The 20,310-nt window shown below is 36.6% G+C and overlaps 2 protein-coding genes across 23 annotated transcripts in view; one reads left to right on the top strand and one right to left on the bottom strand.

The window, feature by feature from the left end:
• The window catches only part of syne1b (spectrin repeat containing, nuclear envelope 1b), a 157,034-nt gene extending 145,509 nt beyond the window's left edge, over positions 1 to 11,525 (bottom strand). For 21 of the 22 annotated variants that reach the window (XM_028437995.1, XM_028438007.1, XM_028438011.1 and 18 more), the window contains exons 1-2: positions 849 to 1,343; positions 53 to 114 (exon numbers count right to left, since the gene is read on the bottom strand). In XM_028437995.1, coding sequence (XP_028293796.1) covers positions 53 to 114; positions 849 to 924 — 138 coding nt within the window. In that variant the 5' untranslated portion in view covers positions 925 to 1,343. Of the gene's footprint in view, positions 1 to 52; positions 115 to 848; positions 1,344 to 11,397 lie in introns of those variants that run through there. The other variant, XM_028437996.1, reaches the window with a different exon arrangement.
• A 6,289-nt stretch (positions 11,526 to 17,814) lies between these two features.
• myct1b (myc target 1b) lies at positions 17,815 to 20,069 on the top strand. Its single transcript, XM_028438702.1, has 2 exons — positions 17,815 to 18,001; positions 19,439 to 20,069. The coding sequence occupies exons 1-2, from the start codon at positions 17,947 to 17,949 to the stop codon at positions 19,939 to 19,941; spliced, it is 558 nt and encodes a 185-aa protein (XP_028294503.1). The 5' UTR covers positions 17,815 to 17,946; the 3' UTR covers positions 19,942 to 20,069.
• The last annotated feature ends 241 nt before the right edge of the window (positions 20,070 to 20,310 follow it).

Raw genomic sequence — 20,310 nt, 5'->3', positions numbered from 1 at the left:
TTGTCAAATGAAACGGTGAAGTTGATTGCATGAAGAGAAATGTATTACTTACCTTTGCTAAATGTGAATTGATCCACTTTGTAAAGGTTCTCTTCTGTACAGCTTCTTGTTCATCTGCAAATAGACAATACAATGATTGACAACATGTAGAATCAAACAAGTTAGCAGCAACAGGGACGTAAAACCGACCTAATGCGTGAGACCTTTTTTCTTAGCTTCATAAATTGCTGCGCAGTGCATGAAAAAATGCATAACTCCTAAACTGGTTAAATGTATGGAATGTGATTAAAAGCAGCTTTCCAGAGTGAGCGTCATAGATGCTTCTAAGACGTGATGTTGAAAAGAGGTCATGCAAGGAGATTAGATACTGAGTCGGTGGGAATGATTTGCACATCTCCCATCACCTCCCCCAGTGTTCATTAATAGCATATAGCATTGCAGAGCCTTCGTCCTTAGCTGCCTGTGTGTATTCCTATCCATAAAGCTGAATTCCCTGGTTTCCCTGCATTATCTGTGCTGTCGTGCTAAGGATGGATTCTTAACACCAGTTGGCTAGTGCTGCACACTGCATGGAGTAGCCATTTTTAAACATTCACCCCGAGAGATATATACAAGAGTCACGTGTTTAGGAAACCTATGACCATGCAAGCATTGAAGGAAACATGTTAACCCACAGGCAAATGCTTTATAACTGATGCACAGGGGATGCCCACTCAAGCGAAACACACAGATGTAGCACACGCACACAGCTGCTCTACCTGAAAAGGCAGGGATTCACCAAACAAGCCTCTGACATGATGCCTAAGTCCAAGTATTGGATGATAACGATGGATTTTTGTCCTACTTACCACGCAGATATTGAAAAAATCCAGTCACCAAATTCAAAGACGTCTTCCTGACAGATGCATCCTTAAAGTGAGCCATTCTATGCTCCACTCTCCAGCTCAGAATCCCTCATTAGTTCCACGGTGCATGTGTGTTGCCTTTTATGTGTGTGTGTGTGTTTGAAAAGGCAATCCACAGTGGAAAAAGCTGAGTCAGCAGCACACAGCTGGCCTTTCAACCCCTTGTTTTCCAGCAGGAAGAACAACAGATCTGGGTTCCTGGTTTCCCAGTGAAAGCATGAAAAGCCCTGCTGGAGGCTGAGATGAAAATGTCCCACTCAAACACATGCACACAACACCTACACACACACACGCACACACACACTCACACACACACACACACACACACTGAAAGAATAGAAGAAAAAGTCTATCCGAGAGGTTGAGTTACAATCCCATCCTTCCGTCTTCTTGTGTTTTTCCCAACCAGAGAAGCCATGCCTGTGTGTGTGTGTGCACAGCCCCCGCACTGACTGTAGCATCTCAGGCTGGAGGATGCTCAACATGGAGCTCAACCAATCAGCATCAGGGAGGTGGTGATGTCACAGCTTTGGCTGCATTATCCTTGATTTAAGCTCTGTGTGTGTGTGTGTGTGTGTGTGTGTGTGTGTGTGTGTGTGTGTGTGTGTGTGTGTGTGTGTGTGTGCGTGTGCATGTGTGTGTGTGTGTGTGTGCGTGTGTGTGTTTGCCTTTGTGTGAATTGTCAGGTCTACCTAATATTTCCTTAAAAATGGCACATAAAAGCATTATGTATGTAAAGTCAACAACAACAAATAACAGTGAAATCAATGTTAGTGTGTTTGCCCTTAATGTTGTCATAATGTTTTAACTCCCCACAGGCTCATTGATTAGCTAAAGCAGAAATAAATTAAGCGACTGCAATACAAAGCGCACCATGGTGCAGCAAGTCTTAATAATTAATGCAGAGGCCTGTGTGTAGCATTTACCACCTGCTCCCCCAGCGTCTGGGTCATTGTGACGCAGAGCAGCAGACACACCCACACAGGGGTTCCCCTTTTTACACACACACACACACACACACACACACACACACACACACACACACACACACACACACACACACACGCACAGTAACTGAATGCTCCATGTTAGATAATCATCAGTTTCTTTCAAATCCAGATGCTAAAAGCTTTTCTGGTGCACTAAAAATAGGCCCGAGGTTGTTGTTCTAAAAATACTGCTCTATAGAGAGCTGTGGAAGTGGCCCAGAAAAGCTGCGTGATGTCCTACGTTTTACATCAAAAGGTCATAAAATGATGTCGAAAGATGTGAATATTAGAACAATGGAGTTTTTAGAGAAAACACGAACTGCTCTTCCGCTCTGTTAGGACAAGTTGAGCCCATGATGAGAACAAAGAGTTAATTATAAAACCTAAAATAATGCAAAACAAATAGAAAAATCTTGGTTTATGTTTAAGTGTTCAATTTGACAACAAATTCAACAGTACAGATTTAGAAGAAAACATTATATGAGCAGGAGTACAGTAGACTTTGGGTGGAAACTGGAATAATCTTTGACACACACATGATATAAAAGAAGTCCAGTGTACTGTCTGATATGCTCGATGAGGATTTCCATACTAAAGACAGATGTGTGGTTTGTGAAAGGTAATAAATGTTTATTTTGCCTTTGTCTGTAATGGTTCTCAGTCATTTATACAGTATGTCATGTTTATTCTGGAGGCATAATTGGACATTTTACCTCTCACCCAAGAGGATTCTTTTATTCTGAAAGTGACTAGTTGGAAATTGGAAGTCTATGTTCTATCATTTTTCCAGGATCTCAGCATCACCAATATATTTTCCTTCTAAACTGTATTTACCAATATTGTCTTCTTCATACATTAAAAAAACACACAAAAAACTGACAAAACATGTCCCTACTTTCTCTAACTTCTATACCTATTTCAACCTGATTTTTGCTGTATGACTGACTTGAATTCCAACAGGAAGTTTTATTGTATCAGTTAGTGATCATAAAATTATATTCATAATCACCGTTATTGGATATATTCCTTTAACAGGTAGAATGCATCTTGTATATAACTTGCACTGTATATATTCCATCGTGACCCCTCCCCCCAATTGGTACAGATGGAAATGTGCTTTTAAGCTAGAGTCTGGCACAAACCTCTCTGTTTTTATAACTTAATGTATTTGTACGTTTTCCTAAGAAAGGAAAGACACAAAACCACTCAAATTGAATTAAAAATCATGTTTTTGGACTGTGTGAGGGATAACAAACAGCAAAGGATTTATACATCAGTGTCACTGCAGTTTGCTCAACACCAGCACAACCTGAACATGTGGTTTCCCGTCTCTCCACTTGCACTATTTACCCACTTTCACTGTTCACAATTTTTTTTTTAAATGTACACTTACAAAATGATTCCTACCTTATGCAATTTTATCCAATATATAATGAAACCCCTCACTTATTTCATATTATTTATACGTAACTGTACTGTACTGTAATCATGTGCAATATTATTTATTCATCTTTCCTGTTAAATTTCCCCTCTGCATAGATATATACTGTAGTAAATTCTTGCTTTTACTCTTAATCTTTGGCTGCTGTAACGAGTAAGATTTCCCCACTGTGGGATCAATAAAGTAAAATCTAATATCATGCAAAAGGAGAACATGTAAACTCCAAACAAAATAATCCAAGATGCCAAGCACAGGACACAGAACGCAGTGAGAAAACGATACATAAAGATTGTATTATTTTTCCATGTCCAAAAAGGTTCAGAGGAGAGATAGGTTATAAATGTTAACAGTTAATTCATGTACTATTATTATTATTATTATTATTATTATAAAACAGTTCAATTTTAAGCAAACAATCTATAGAATTGAGTTCAGATTGTTGTGGCATTTAATAAAAGACATCTACAGGCATTCCAACTTATTAGGTGAGATATTAATGAAATTCCAAAAATATTTTATGGGACAGACGACCATCTGAACACGGCCAAAGATGGAAAGTCATCTCTGCAGTGATAATGACTAAAATTAAGCAAATAATACTGGAATAAACCATTTCTCATATTAACAATATTTGGCATTGCAAAGATGGAACACTGTGAGAAAGAAGTGCCCCTCCTACACAACTCCTACAATAAGTTTGACTAAAAAATGAAACCCAAGTACATTAAACACATGATTCTTTTTTTTTTTTCAAACTGCCCTCTGTTAATGCTGTGGTCTTAACACTGAGGTAATGTGAGGTAATAGGCCCAAATGTATCTGCCGTGGGTCACATGAATCTTTTCCTCATGTGTGTTTTGTTTTTTTTTTGCTTGGTAATGTTAGTCCTGATCAAAAATAACTTATCTTCTTGTTCTTAAAACTGCATCATAAAGAACTGCCCTCACAAAGACAGGACAGAGAACTTTATCAAAACCAAGTTTCATCCTTAAAAAAATTAGCTATAGCAAAAAATACTTCCAGCAAGTTTTTTGTGTTTTTTGTCTTCTTTCTGAAATGTACTTTGTTCTCCTGACATGTTTCGATTGTCAACTGCCAGTCTTCTTCAGAGGTGTCTGCTGACCGCTTTGATGTTTTCTTGACTTTCGCGTAACAATTCCAGCAAATTATTTTGTCTTCCTTTTGAATAATATGTTAAGGTTTCATTTTTTCAACTGTTTTTCAGGAAATGTACTTTGATCTCCTGACATGTTTCGACTGTCAACTGCCATTCTTCTTCAGAGGCATCTGCTGATCGATTTGATGTTTCCTTGACACGTCAGATCAAAGTAAATTTCCTGTAAAACAGTTGTTATATTATACTATATTATATTACATATTATGCTAAAAATGCCACCTGCTCAGAAGTGAAGCCACAGGTTTTTCTTGACTTTGATGTTTAGGCAATGCACAAAGGAAAATGCTGTTATTATTATTATTGTTATGTGGGGCTAACTAGGGGCTCCGGTTTCGTTTTGATTCTTGCTAAGAGTGTCAGTTACAACTGAAAAAACAACATGTAGTGCATCAAGCCACTAAAGCGTCCTTGATTCACCAGAGTAATGAGGTACTTAAGGGGATCATAGGGTAGAATGATACCTTCAGTGAGGTTGTATGGAAGGTGCTTGGCTTGGCAGGCTACGGTTGGTCACCTGGGAGCGCTGTAAAAGCAAACACACTCTGTTGTTCCACTTAGTCCGAGAGAGCCTTAGTTTAATGCTGACAGGCCATCAACAATGAATCAGGATGAGAAATGAGACTGTGGAGGATTTGAGCGTTAGCTTTGAGTTGCTTGACACAAGGAACTTATTATTTACTCTAAGGATTTGATGCCAATAAGCTTGTCACGATACCACATTTTGAACTCGATGCCGTTACCCTGGAAAATATTTGGTACTCGATATCATTTTCGATAACATGGGGATAAAAAAAAAAAAGATCCCAAAAGCCCATTTTATAGAAGTTTTTTTTTATTTTTTATTAACAAGAAAAATGCAAGAATAATGTGTATTACATGATGAAACAATTAACAGAACCACAGCTTAGATAATAATAATGGGGGGTTGTATCCATACTTTTGCAAATGAGTATTGTATCCGGATACAATGTTTTAGTGTCGATACTTTTTGAACTATCGATTCTTTTGACAACCCCAGATGCCAACACTGTGATCACAAATTTTTTTAAAAATGACCAAAAACCCTGAAAACAATTCCTGGTGCAACGTGTTTGAAGTCATCAGGAAGTAGCTGAGCTGAATTTAAAGTGAAAAATAGAATGTATGATGTCTCAGGCAGCTGTTAGTGACATCGTAGACATAAAGCCTCTCCTACAGCTGACAACGTACAGCCCTTCAGTCATGGTGGAATAACTCCACCCTGGACTGGCAAACACAATAAAGCTGGACTTTCAATATAATACTGTTGAGTATTCAAAGATTCAAAACTAAAAATATTCTCAAACTTGTATTTTAAGCCTATGGTAGTGATGTCCTTTAAAAACCAATCATGGATATCTTAGATGTGATAGTGTCCCCAGGTGGACTAAGGAGGTAGTGCAGGTGATCTGTAGGGCCATTCCAAACTAGTAAATACTGTAGGTACCACTAACCCCAACCCTCACCGCCCAACATTTTAAACAGATTTATATTAGATTAATATGTGGTTTAGAGCTGATAATACGTCAGGCATTTTGTTCAAACTCAGTATTTCATTTGGATTAACCTGAATAATGTGGTAATAGAGGCAAAGCAATGAAGTTTCACTTTCATAACACGTTGCTGTATTTGGTGGGGAAGGTGAAAACATCAAAGGTCAGTATTACCAAGGCAACAACCCTCACTGCTCTTCAGGAACGAAAACAAGGTCAAGGTTAATGTAAATGTACTGGTACCCATAGAGTGTTAGCTTTCTCATACAAAATACAAAAAGTAACTCGGGCGTAATATGTACGATAAGAACTAGGGGTGTCCCAATCCGATATCAATATCGGATATCGGTCCGATATCAGCCTGAAAATGAATATCGGATATTGGATTCAAATTTCCAATTTTTATTTATTTTATTCAATTGTAGAATACTGTAGATATTATGTTGAAGGTTAAAATTAATGTAACCAATTGGTTAATAATAAATGGGTCAGTTTTTCTCATGCCTACTGTTGCTGACTATTGTTCTCTGTTTGAGTAACATCACTTGATCAAGCCTTTTCTAACATTCCACACTACAAAATAAGTAATTATTATTTTTTTATTAAAGAAACAAAAAGTAATAAAAGTATGTATGATTCATGCTGATATCGAATCCGTATCGGTATCGGCCGATATGCAAGGCTGCAATATCAGTATCATATGGGAAATGAAAATGTTGTATTGGGCCAGCCCTAGTAAGAACATGCATTTAAAAAGGATATTTAAAAAAAAGGAAGAAAAAACTTTCAGTTGAGGTTGCTTTTAAAAGTTATTGGTTGATCATAAAACAAAGAAAAAACTTGTGTAACGAAAATCAGCAGAAAATCATAAAAAAAAAAAAAGCAGAAAGAAAAAAACCATGTAGATAAAATGTATTTATTCATGTTAAATTGGGAAACAATTCAACATGCAGTAGATTAATTTGCATGTTACAATTCAAAATGCAAAGTAACTTAGAAATGGTTGCTTCCAACTAGGGATGTCCCGTTATCACTTTTTCACTTCCGATATGATACCGATATTGCAGCCTTGCGTATCGGCTGATACCGATATTGATCAGATGCGATATCAGCACGAATCATACATACTTACTTATTACTTATTTTGTAGTGTGGAATGTTAGAAAAGGCTTGATCAAGTGATGTTACTTTGTTGGGGTGTGAACCACAGTCACATATGGATAGAAGTGCTGGAGCGGAAAATTTTATCGGTGAGTTTATATCTGTGATTTTAGATGCAATCCGACAAAATCTGATATTCGTTTACTGACCCATAATCCAGCATCAACTGGACCCAGAAGTGTAGTTTATGCACATCAATATCATGTGACCAGGACATCAAAGCGAGAAATACAGCAACAAGTTGAGAATATCAATATACTTTAATTGAATGAAAATGATTTATATATTTAGAAGAGACCATCTAAAAGCAATCTTAAATGCCCGAGGTAGACCACTGATAATAGTGTGTATTCACAACTCTACACACTTTCCTGTTGTCAATAATTTATCCCTAAAGATGGACTGTTGCTCTCTTTAAAGCAAGTGTGGAACAACACACTCTGCAGGATGCTTTTTATGACAGGAAGCTGCATTTGACAAAGAAAGAGCCTCACCATCGCTCTGCTTGGCAGCTACAGACAGTAACACAACCCAAAACCACGTGTAAAGGAACGTATTCAAGATGTGACATGATGACACATCAGTTTATGCATTGCATCACTTTAGTCACTTCACGCTCAGTGTCAAAACGGGGACTATATTTGGGCATGTCAGCCTTGCCCGTTTCTCTAAAGCCAACACGTGATTGGTTTCATGATTGTAAGACTTCCTCTATCTACATGTTGTACTAGTGATGCATGGCGGTGGATGTTTGGCCAATATTTGATGTCATTTAGCAGATTTCGATACGATTTTATTCTCCACACACACCTTGTTTGCAGAGATCGTCTAGTTTCTGTAGTGGAATAAACATTCCGAATTATTCTGCTGCATGGTCTTTATTATGTCGGCCATCTGAAGAATGCAGACATAAGACAAAGCTAAAAATGATGTAACATCAGTAATAATTATTTGTGCAAAATAAGAAAAATACTTCAACTTATGTCATTATGTAAAACATGTCATATTTATTTATGACGATTGTTTTTGAGCCAAACAATGAAGATACTTGCAGCCTATCCTACTTAGAACAGTTTACTACCAACTTACCTACTTAAATGTTGGATTTGAGTGTTAAAAACTGCATTTTTACAAGATCCAAGCATTCTGTCATAGCTACTGTACATACAGTGTACCGGAAAACATCTAACCATTCCAAAATCGGTAAATTCAGTGAATAATTCTACTTTGAGATTATATAGTAGGGATGTCCCGATACAACTTTTTCACTTCCAATACAATACCGATGGTGCAGCCTTGAGTATTGGCCAATACAATATTGATCCGATATCAGCATGAATCATAAATACCTTTATTACTTATTTTGTTGTGTGAAATGTTTTAAAAGGCTTGATCAAGTGATGTTACCCAAACAGAGAACAATAGTCAGCAACAGTAGATATGAGAAAAACTGACCCATTAATTATTAACCAATTGGTTACATACATTTTTACCTTCAACATTATATCTACAGTATTCTACAGTTGAATGAATATATTATAATATATATTAGAGATTTTACATGCAGTCCAATAAAATCCGATATTTGTTTTCTGGCTGATATTGGACCAATATCCGATATCAATATCGGATCAGGACACCCCTATTATTTAGTGCTTCTTACCTCCGTAGGTGTGGGATGAGGCATTTATGAATAATAATTATATACGATGTCTATGGGTTGATTGGGGAGAAAAGCCTGTTATTTTATTGGTTAATTATTTATATCGCAGAATGGCAGATGTCCATTACTTCATTTTCAAGCCAATATCGTGCGATAAGGTGCCAATAATATCGTGTATCACTTTGTTGTACGTTTGCGAGCTGTAACGATACTGACATTCCATTTATTTATCTAAGCTCCTCGAAGCAGCCCTGACTATCTGCACTTTATCACTTACTGACAATCCTCCTTCTATCATCATCTGCCTGTTTTTCCATTTCCATCCCTTATTTAAAAAAAAATACACCACCATTCCAGCCTTTTAGGCCAAACCTCATCACTTACATCAGTGCACTAACAACCTTCACAGACATGCCTTTATCAAAGTAACTCTTGATTAGTGATAGACCGATATTATCGGCCGATGTTTTTTTTACGTGTATCGGCATCGGCCGATGCAGGCTGCTGCGTTCGCCGATCCGCATTATTTACAGAGAGCAGAAATATTTTTTACTTGTTCTACATCAACTGTTTATAATATTTGTTAAATGTTTTTCTACTTCACCTTTGTTAATTTCAATAAATGTTCCATTTTAAAAAAAATTGAGATTTGTGCCATTTGTTATCATCGTGTAATTTTGATGATGTAAACTGAGGGAGCAAAAGTAGTATCAGCTCCAAATATCGGCTCAAGAAAATCAGCAGTTCGTATCGGTCATCGGCTAAGGCTGATGAAAAACAATTGGTATCGGCATCGGCCCTAAAAAAACCATATCCGTCGATCCCTACTCTAGATTATTGTTTTTGTAGTCATGACTGACTTTCACAACAATGTTCACATGCTGTTCAATAGTAACGCATAATCTTATCACATTATCTTTTTTCTCAGCATAACATTGCATTTCAATTAAAGGGATAAATATCAAAAGCACAGAAGAGGAGGTTGCGATACAAGAGTAACGTTGAGAGGGTGAAACCAATGAGAAGATTCCGGTGATTGCTTTGGCCAAATGCAACAAAAAGGGAAACACTCAACAAAAAGAAACCCCTGGAATCAATTCCAGCAAGGACAGGATGGTGTCAGGTTTAAGTTGTGTTCACTGTATCTTCATTGTATGACGCTACAGGCTGGGACGATGGAGGACTAAAGGTAGGGCTGAGCGATTTTGCCTAAAAAAAATCTCCAATTTTTTTAAAGAAAAATTCGAGTTTCGATTAAATTTTTTTAATGCACTTCAAAATGACTGCAGACATCAGATATATTGTCAAAAGTGCAACTTTATTGCTGTGAATGTCCTCAAGAGTTAAAATGCATAAAACAATCCCAAAATAAAAAATAAATGAGTCTGATTAAGAAATCTACATATATATATAACTACATATTTTATAACATATAACATTACAATTAAAAAAATAATAAACTCTTCCCTTAGCATCTCAGCATAGTGTGAATAAAACATTGAACATGTCTGTGGCACACATATAGCCTACTCAAAGGTAAACAAATGTAAACAAAGAGGGGGCGGGCTCACATTGGAATGCGAAAAAGTCCGAAAAAAACTGTGGTGGGAAAAATTACAATTAAAATAATTTAAACTATTTTTGAAAAAATTATAATTTTAAAACTCGAATTTGCAAAATAAAAATTTGATTAATCAATTAATTTTGCCCAGCCCTAACTAAAGGACTCGTATGTCATGTAAACATTTGGCTAACCACAATGAGAGAAGGCTAGAGCGCTATTAAATAAAAGATTACCCAGTTCTACGTCAATAAACCACATTGCAACATGTTTTTTTTAATCATGTTTATCATCAATCCATCCTTTCAAGGTCTGCTGGTGCCTATCTCCAGCTCTCATTGGGCGTTAGGCAGAGGTACACCCTGGATGGGGCGCCAGTCCATCACAGGGCAACACAGAGACAACCACTCACACTCACATTCACTCCTACGGGCTATTTAGAGACTTCAGTCAACCTAACAGTCATGTTTTTGGATTGTGGGAGGAAGTAATGTTTATAACCAAAAATAATAATGGAGGAACTGATCAAATATGTCTGTGTTGAAACTGTCTGAAATCATGTATCCTTCATAGTCACTTTGAGGCCTCCAAATAATGGCAATATTCCCAGAATTCCACCAGAACAAACATGATTTGTTCTTATACTGTAAAGAGGATGCTCTATAAAGGAATACTAACAATGAGGTAATGTAGACAATGATAATGATGACAAGTTAAAATGTTAGCCTGCTTTAAACATACTTAAATAAATGGGCATACTGTACGATCTATGTCCTCTCAATGTTTTTTAAAGCACTCACAAATAGTTATTCTCATAGTCACATAGTTGTGTGTGAGTCATCGCAGCCTCCTGCTATAGGAGGAACATTGGTAAAGTTAAAATGGGCAAGCAGCCCAGGCGTTGAATCAGCACAATAACACCATGCAGCAGTGGAGGCAGCAGCAGCAGCAGCTGTGAGATGAGGGAAGGGAAGAGGAGAGACACTCACCCTGCAGCCTCTGCATCACGTTGGTGATGTCTGCAGACGTTCGGCCATAGTGCCTCAGAGACGCCATCTCGTCTCCTGCTGCGTGTGACCCTGGTTTGCTCAGTGATGCTGGGACTTATGGATCCTTCACTAGTGTCCTGAGTGGGACATCCCCTCTGCTCCTCCCTCCCTCCCTCCCTCACTGTCTCCTTCTAATTTCACTGCAGGACCAGCTCCAACTGACTCTCAGGTTTCATGTGGGTACAAGCAGCTTCCCTGTCCAATGAAGGCCCTTCTTCTATTCGCCACCTGTGAAAGGGGAGAGTAATGAATGCATAGTTCCTGTTTGATCAACATATTGTTTAGTGCTGTTTTAAAAGCCTGACAAGCAGAGCTGTTCCATCTCTTTGGAATAAGAGGTTATTGATCAATGAAGTCATAAACATTAGGGATGTAAGAAGAAATCGATTCTGCAGTATATTGCAATATTTCACCACGCGATTATCGTGTCGATCCAAAAAAATGTCAAAATCGATTTTTTTTTAATCATGTTTTTTAAGGAAAAAAACATTTAATTACGCAGACATGTGCATAGCATGTAAACACCCAGTCACTAGCTGTCAGTGAACGCACCATCAGACCTTGTTAAACTACCTCACTCCTCAATGCATTTTAGCTTGGAAGTTGGTTGCACTTTATTAAGCCAGACTACCACACTCAAAACGCCACTCACTTTCTTCTTCTTCTTCTTCTTCTTGTGTACACTAGTTAAAATCGTTACTCCTCTGTCATTCGTGAACAAATTGGGCTGAAATTTGGTAGGTATAATCTATCCGAGCCCGATTTTTGATTTAGGGCCCAGGGGGGCCGCAAGGGGCCCCAAAAGAAAAAAACCCGAAAGTCGATTTCTTATATATTTGCAACTCAAATATTATGACAGTTGGTGTTACCAAATCATTGGCACACCTTAAGGGTGTGCGATCTGACGATATTAGATCGTTAAGGATTACAACATATGACGACGATCTCCCAAATCACGGAGATCGTAGAACCGTCTGTAGTTCACATTTTAACCATTGCGGTGCCGTGTCTGTGTCATATGTCTGTGGTCCACACACAGAACATCCAATGGTTCTTTTCTCTGCCAAATCACACCATTTGCTAGTCAGCATGTCAGCATAACGCTTAAGCGCTTAAACGGGGCACAGACACAGAGTTAGCTGTGCTGCTTCCTGTCTGTCAGAGGCTCAGTGCAGATGTCTGTCTGTCTGTTAAACTCCATCAGTTCTGAGTGTTGAAGCACTGAAATATGTTTGAGAAAACACCGCATGTGTTTCTCTTCTCTAACTAACGCTGTAGCAGAGATCTGCTGCTGCTGTAGCTAACGGGGCTGTTTTCCACATTCTTAAAGAGACAGTGTCCTGAATGTGATTTACTTTAAAAACTACTTTCAACAACTCAGGGCTTCCCTGAAAAAAGCAACACTACATAATTTAATCACATTTCAGCCTCAACGAAGGAAAAAGTCAAAAGTGATACAAAATATTGATATTGTGCTGCTAGTGATTAATAAAAGGGTCTTTGTGGCATTTTTCTCCACTGACTTTGACCCATTATTGTTTTTCTTGTAAAACTATTGAAAAAATAAATAAATGGTTTATATCACCTATTGCCTTTTTGAGGAAAATTATAGAGATATGAATACTGGTCCATATCACCCAGGCCTAATGTAACCAAAGCAGTAATGTTTTATCTTGTAAAGGATATGATTGTCTAAACTGTGTGAAGTGAGGGGTTCATACACTGTTTAAAGTAGGATTTTATTAATATGAGTGTGTTACCTCAATAACAAATAGAAATCACTAGACTGATATGCTGCCTTGTTATGTAGCAAATGTTGCTAATGCTGATGCTAATGCTAATGCTACACCACTTTAGTTAAACAAAGTAAAACGACTGTGTGACTACAATAACTTGTCAGCTTTTTTGTTTGATGTTAATTGTACTAGGAACCAGTTTGATAAATTGTTTTCATACAATATAAATTACCTTCTGCTAAATTATCTTTTATTCCTGTTTTCCGTTTAGGGCGATGATTTTAAGTACCGTATTTTTTGGACTATAAGGCGCACCAGTTTGTTGTTGTTGTTGTTGTTGTTGTTGTTGTTGTTGTTGTTGTTGTTGTTGTTGTTGTTGTTGTTGTTGTTGTTGTTGTTGTTGTTGTTATTATTATTATTATTATTATTATTATTATTATTATTATTAAGGCTCATTACGCGAAACAAAATAGTCAGATAAGTCAAACTTTATTGAACTCATTAACAATAACTCTCAACATTGTTCAGGTTTAACACATAAAATACAGAACAATACACTCACTTTTTCAGTTCAGTATGTTAAAGCACAGTACTGGTACATATCACTCCACAAGGCTCCTGACTACGGTAGCCCTAAAGCGCCAAAAATCCATCAAGCGGTGCAGCTTCATAGTTTACCAAAGTTGTACTAAAACATTTTGACATATTAATTTCATACATAAGGCGCACCTGATTATAAGACTCACTGACGATTTTTGAGAAAATGAAAGAATTTTAAGTCCGAAAAATACGGTAGGTGATTTGGTTTGTTCCATTGGTAAATAACTTTATAATAGTGTCAATGACTTGAATGAAGAAAATCGTGATAAAATCGTGATCGTGATTTCACAAAGAAAAAATTGTGATATGATATTTTTCCCATATCGCCCACCCCTATATACTGTAAGTAGTACACAGTCTAAATGCATGGGGGAAACACGCCCTATAGGCCAAAAACACCAAAAAGGATGAAAATTAAAGTCAAAGCCTAAAATCTATTATTCTGTGTACACAATGTCAGACATTAAAAACAAACAAACAAACAAACAAAAAGCTTATCCTGTTGTAGCCTACTTATGAGACATTTTACAGACTGAGAAGAGGATGAATTGAGTTTTACGAGAATTTTAAGATTCACAGCTGGTAGCAAATAACACTACACAGTAGCACATAGACAAGCAGGTTATTACTGACATTTAGAGGATAAGACAATATGGCACCACTGATAAAAGTTACTTCAAACAGTTCAGACAGTTTAGTGTGCAGAACTTACACTGTAAATCCACCTGGAACGCAGATATTTTAGAGTGGTGATGTATTCTCTTCTTAAATGCATTCATCAGACAAGTTTAGACCAAAAAAAAGATGGCGTCACGTTATCTTTATCGCCACTTCCACGTTAGGAAGTCACAAAACTACCACAAAACCAAAAAAAAGAGAAATACTTCCGTTTACGCACCAATTGCTGAATGTTCTCTAGCAGTGAAATCCACAGTCATCTTGGCACATTGCCACTGCCGAGCGAGATAACTTCTCTGTGTGTGTGTGAGTGTGTGTAAGAGTGTGTTGCCCTGTTGCCATTGGTTACGCAGAAAAGAAGCGTGCTGAAGTGACGCGCGGCTGAGGAGGGGTCGGCCACGTGCGCTCCACTTCCTGTGCGTTTCTCTCATTCACTGCACAATGGAGTCAATTAATGAACACACAGGCTACTGTACAAGTAGAGTCATAGTAAGGTTGGAATTTAAAGTATGGATGACAAAAAAAAGTGGTTTTAAACTCTTGTGTTTTCCTTTAAATTATCATCTAATACAGAGATGGGCAACTTTGATCACAGCGGGGGCCACAAAAGTCTGATTGTCTGATCTGAGGGCCACATTATCCACATTATCATGTCAGCATTTAGAATAATGACCAAATTGAGCATTATAGAATAGAATAGAATAGAATAGAATAGAATAGAATAGAATAAACCTCAATTAATCCCCAGAGGTGAAATTCACACGTTGCAGCAACACAATAGAATAACACACATATAGAACAAAATAAATACCAACATGGGATAATAGTGCAAATATAAGACTGTGGGACATACATTAAAAAATGTTTTTTAATTAATTCACTAAATTCTAAAATATATAAAATTTAAAAAAAAACACAACAAATATTTTAATTTCATTCTCATTTTTTCATTCATTTTTCATTTATTTACAGTATTTCGGACAAACAACAATTTAATACCAAAATAACTAAAATATACAATAATGCAAAAATAATCCCTAAATTCCCATTCTCCCCACTGTATACAGTATATATATATATACTGTATATATATACAGTGGGGGAAAAAGGAACACGTATTGTCATTTATTGAACATCATTGTCATTGTCTTTGTATTTTTTGTTGTCGTTTTGTGTGCGTTTACTTTCAATTGTGTGTTTTTTAGTATGATTTTGTAAATTGTTGTCCCATTTTATATATTTTTTGTTATGACTTTGTGTTTTTTTACGTCATTTGTAAATGTTGTTGGCATTTTGTGTGTTTTAGGTGCCATATAGTCTATTTTTCTCTCATTTTGTTTTGTTGTCTTTTTGTGTTTCTGGTAATATTTTGTTTTGGGTTTTTTTTTTTTTCTCATTTTGTGTGGTTTTGTTATAATTTGTGTATTTTTGCTGTTCTTTGTGTGTTCTTTGTATCAATTAGGGTATTTGTCTCTCATGTTGTGTGTTATTGCTCTTGGGTTGTATGTTTTTCTGTTATATTGTGTGTTTTTGGAGTCATTTTGTTCATTTACTTCTAGAGTCACGTTAACACTTTGACCGATCACTACATGTGGCCCCCAGGATGCCAGTTGCCCGTGCTTGAACTACATTATGACATGTATAAATGATATAGAAGTGCACAATCATGTTAAAATGTTATTTCCTGTGCTAAAATGATTGAATTATTCTAGTCCAGTCCAGATAAAACATAACTGGGCCAAATCAAGCCTAACAATTGGAATTGACACCTGTGATCACTTCTTTAACTGCGAGCTTTCCTTTCAATGAGCCTAAATCTTATTGATTTTTAAGCTGTTGAATGTTTTCTGTTGCACTTTTTGATCATGTAAAGCACACTGAGTTGCCTTGGGTATGAAATGCACTGTACAAATGAATTTGCCTTGCCTCGCCTAACAATTAATACATTTCCTTACATCTTTGAGGTGAAGATGCTCCAAAAATTAAGATTTTCTCCTATTTTTTTCATAAAGTATTAGAGTGATAAGTAAATAGTAGCTGAAATTATATATTTCCAACTTTTGCTATAATAAATTAAAATAAAACAAAGCACTGTATAAAATATGAATATGTGCAAACCTAAGTGAATCATTAGTGCTGCATAATGTATCATTTTTATTGTGGCATATTTTGTGAGCCACACCAAAAAAAGTCCTTTAGCGACACCTGCTGGAAGTTTTATAACTGTGTAAGCCATAGTTTGTAGTTGATCTATGATTTATGATGATAATCAATAAAACAAATTAACTTGCATTTCTTATAAATTACAGGAATTAATAATAAACAGAATCACACACTAAAAATATAAAAAATATAATACATTTTAATGACAGATAATATATTCAAATTAGATTCATAATATAACATTTATGATTGTTATTAGGGGTGTGTATTGCCTGGCATCTGGTAATAATATTTGTATCCCGATACATAGGTCACGATACGATATGATGCAATATATCCCGATGTTAAAGTATAACGCGATTATTGTGATTTTTTTTTTTTTAAATATATGACTTAAGAAACAACTAATCTGTAAATGTGTACACCTTCATGAGAACATTATGTATGAAATATATTTTATTGGCATATTTTACACTGAAAACATTGGCTTTAAAATGCCATGTGCCAACAACTTAAAATAAAAATGAGAATCGCGCACCGTAATATCGCAATATATCGCTGAATCAATATGTTTCAACACCCCTAATTATTATTATTATTATTATTATTATTATTATTATTATTATTATTATTATTATTATTATTATTATTATTATTATTATAATATTAATAATACTGATAATATAGTTTTTGGTTCTTTTTTACTCTTTAAGTCATATAATATTCACTCATCAATATGACTCATTTTGAGTTTGGTTGTGGCGTCTGCATTGCTGAAAGCTGTATAGGGTCAAAGTGAGGTAGGAACACCAACAATTGAAGGAAATTCCCACAAAGGCTGTGAGCGGGATGCCATGCAGTCTTCAAAGAAACTTGAAAATGTCTCCGTGTAGTTAAACTGAAAGCACAAGTGACTGAGAAAGGGCTAGATTTAAGCTCAGCTTTTATTCATTTGTCTTTTACTGATGAAATGATCCTGACACAAGGGCTCGGGCCACATTGTGTCACCCTGATTGTTGCAGAAGTTTCCATACAACCCTCCACTCTGACTAAAGCATTACAGGCATGGTCTTGGTTAGAATTATTGATCCCACGGAAGTGATGCAAAAGGAAACCAGCCTATTTCCCAGTGCTATGTCCCACGCAGATAAGCAGTGCATTGGCTAATTTTGAAGCAGAGAGGGAAGGAAGCATGACAGCAAAGTTTCCTGCACTGCAAAGAGGAAAAAAAGCAAAAAGATTGTCTTGGAAATAGTTTGGTGTTTTAATACTGGGAACAGAGTGGAAGTTAACAGAAGCTTAAGGTGGAATTATGGCACATAATGACACACATCCACTTTTGGAAGTACTAAAATCTTTTAATCTTGGTAAGTTTGTGCCTTTCTTTTCCTTGTTTTTCTTTAATGTAGGGGGACAGAGATTATTCCCACGGCTGTAGAGCTACAGTATCAGAGCAACACTGGAGAAAAATAAATGTATACATTCAGTTGTACATCATTTTTGTTGTCATTTTTGGAAAGCAGGCTAAAATTACTAATTTGAAATACAATTTAAAGATGAAAAATGATCACAGTTAAATTTTATATGATTTTACAACATTCAATATTGTATGTAAAACTGCACTACATGGATTATGACATTTTTATACTCAGATCATCTTCAATATCTTCCTTAAAGATCTTGTTTTCCTCAAATCTACTAGGTCACTGTTTTTACTAGTTTATTTACACGTTTTTCACAGATGATGAAGGTGATACTGAGAATATATAGTTTTTTTTTTTACTTCTAAGTAGCTGTTACAAAGTACTACATCAAAAATGATCCAGAAAGAGTATGTATTCTGATATTCTCGTTGGTTACGATGAAGTGCTGTGTTACCAAACTGTTGTCGCCTCTAAATTCCGTGAAGCATTAGTGCAAAGTTTGTTTATAATTATTGCTTAATACCTGTGAAAAACTGCAACTTTTAAGTCCTAAGTCATAGAATAAGCACTGCTGCTAAACAATAACTTAGTGTATGATTATTGTCTAATAAAATACAATTACAAAATGTGCATGTGGTTCTGTGCAGATGTCCTTAATACAAAAAGCAATATACTGTACTATTTACAAGTGATGATCTGAGGGTAAACACGTCATTAAATGCTGTAGTACAGTTTAAGATCTTTTAATAATTAAAACAAATTATAAAACAGTGCCCAGCTTGGCAGATTTCAGCAAACAGAAATCAATACACCTTAGGCAAACCTATCAGACTTTGTTTTGTGTCATTGATGCATCTCTCCACATGGTAAGGGTAGCCCTAACCCATATATGTCAAATTCAAGGCTCGGGGGCCAAGTCCGGCCCTTCAGAGCATCAACTTTGGCCCGCTCGCGAAAGTAAAAATGATAGAAAACACATGAAACATTTTGTCAATGACCAACTAATCCAGTTGTAGAGACCCTCCAAATACAACCATTCTACTAAAATCCACAATGCAGAGCTCAGTTTTCCATTTCTTATATCACATGACGGCAGTCATTTTTAATCTGAAATTGTGAAAGAACTGTAAATTTTCCTCAAAATATTCCACAAAATGTCCCCAAATTCACAAAATCCGGGAGATGTAACTGAAGATGCTGCAGGGACTGATATACAATTTACTTTATACGTGGAAGTGCAAAATAGGGCACATTAATATTGAATTAGCTCTTTTTCCCACAAAAAAATCTATGGCCGCCTTAAGCTCAAATTGCTGCATATTTGCAGTCCTGCCAAAGGTATCAAGTCATTATTAAAGTCTTTTTCTTTCTTGTTTCCAGGTGATATGATTCTGGCCTTCTGTTTATCCATACTGGTTGGACTGATGCTGGGAGCTTTGGTCTATGTTTTGCTGACCTGGGCATCCAGACGTAAAGCTACAGCAAAGATCACCAGACGCACCAAAAAGAAATCTCGACCCCAACGAACACAAGACTCCACGGGCAGCCAGCTGGGCCTCTACAGAAGCACTTTCCTCAGCGTGTACAGACAGCCGTCACTGGAGCCAGTGGGGCCTTTAGGGAGTAAACCCACTGCAGAGACCTCCACCTTTCGTCCACTGTCCAAAAAGAGCAGGCCTTGCCTGGATATGGGAGAGGACACTCAGGTGGATTTGCCTGAGGACACAACAGCTTCAAACTCGTCTGATTCAACGTCCCTTGTGCCAAACAAGAGGCATTCCTTCTGGTTGGGTGGAAACGGGCTGAAAGGATTCCTGCCCTCACAGACACCACCTCCACCATACAACACCGTCATTCATGCCTTTGAGGAGACTTGCACTTGAAGATGTCAAAAGATGACACAATAGGAACTGTAACGAGAGAGATAAACAGAACTACTAAAGACTCCAGAGCTTCTCCCAAACTATATATTGAGCAATGAAAATGTATTTTAAAAACTAGACACTGCACAGCTGCCAAATGTCATCACTTAATGTTGTGTTAACTCATTGTTATACCCATTAAACACTAAAAGGAAAAGATCACCAAGAGTTTCTTAGAGTTCAATGGTCCTCTTTGATTGTTGCCTGTACTGATAACAGGTATTTAATTACTCAACTCAACTCAACTTTATTTATATAGCACAAATTACAACAAAGTCATCTCAGTGCGCTTAATGAAATATATGGTCCATCGAAAGAAGAAAAGAACCC

This window comes from Gouania willdenowi, chromosome 22, assembly GCF_900634775.1.
Source record: "Gouania willdenowi chromosome 22, fGouWil2.1, whole genome shotgun sequence".
Taxonomy (NCBI): Eukaryota; Metazoa; Chordata; class Actinopteri; order Blenniiformes; family Gobiesocidae; genus Gouania; species Gouania willdenowi.
This window is presented reverse-complemented; position numbering and strand designations above follow the sequence as displayed.

Bases quoted from the DNA above. Each gene is read 5' to 3' on its own strand.
- myct1b (XM_028438702.1), top strand. From the start codon at position 17,947: ATGGCACATAATGACACACATCCACTTTTGGAAGTACTAAAATCTTTT. The intron at 18,002-19,438 runs GTAAGTTTGTGC...TCTTGTTTCCAG, and splicing joins ACTAAAATCTTTTAATCTTG to GTGATATGATTCTGGCCTTC.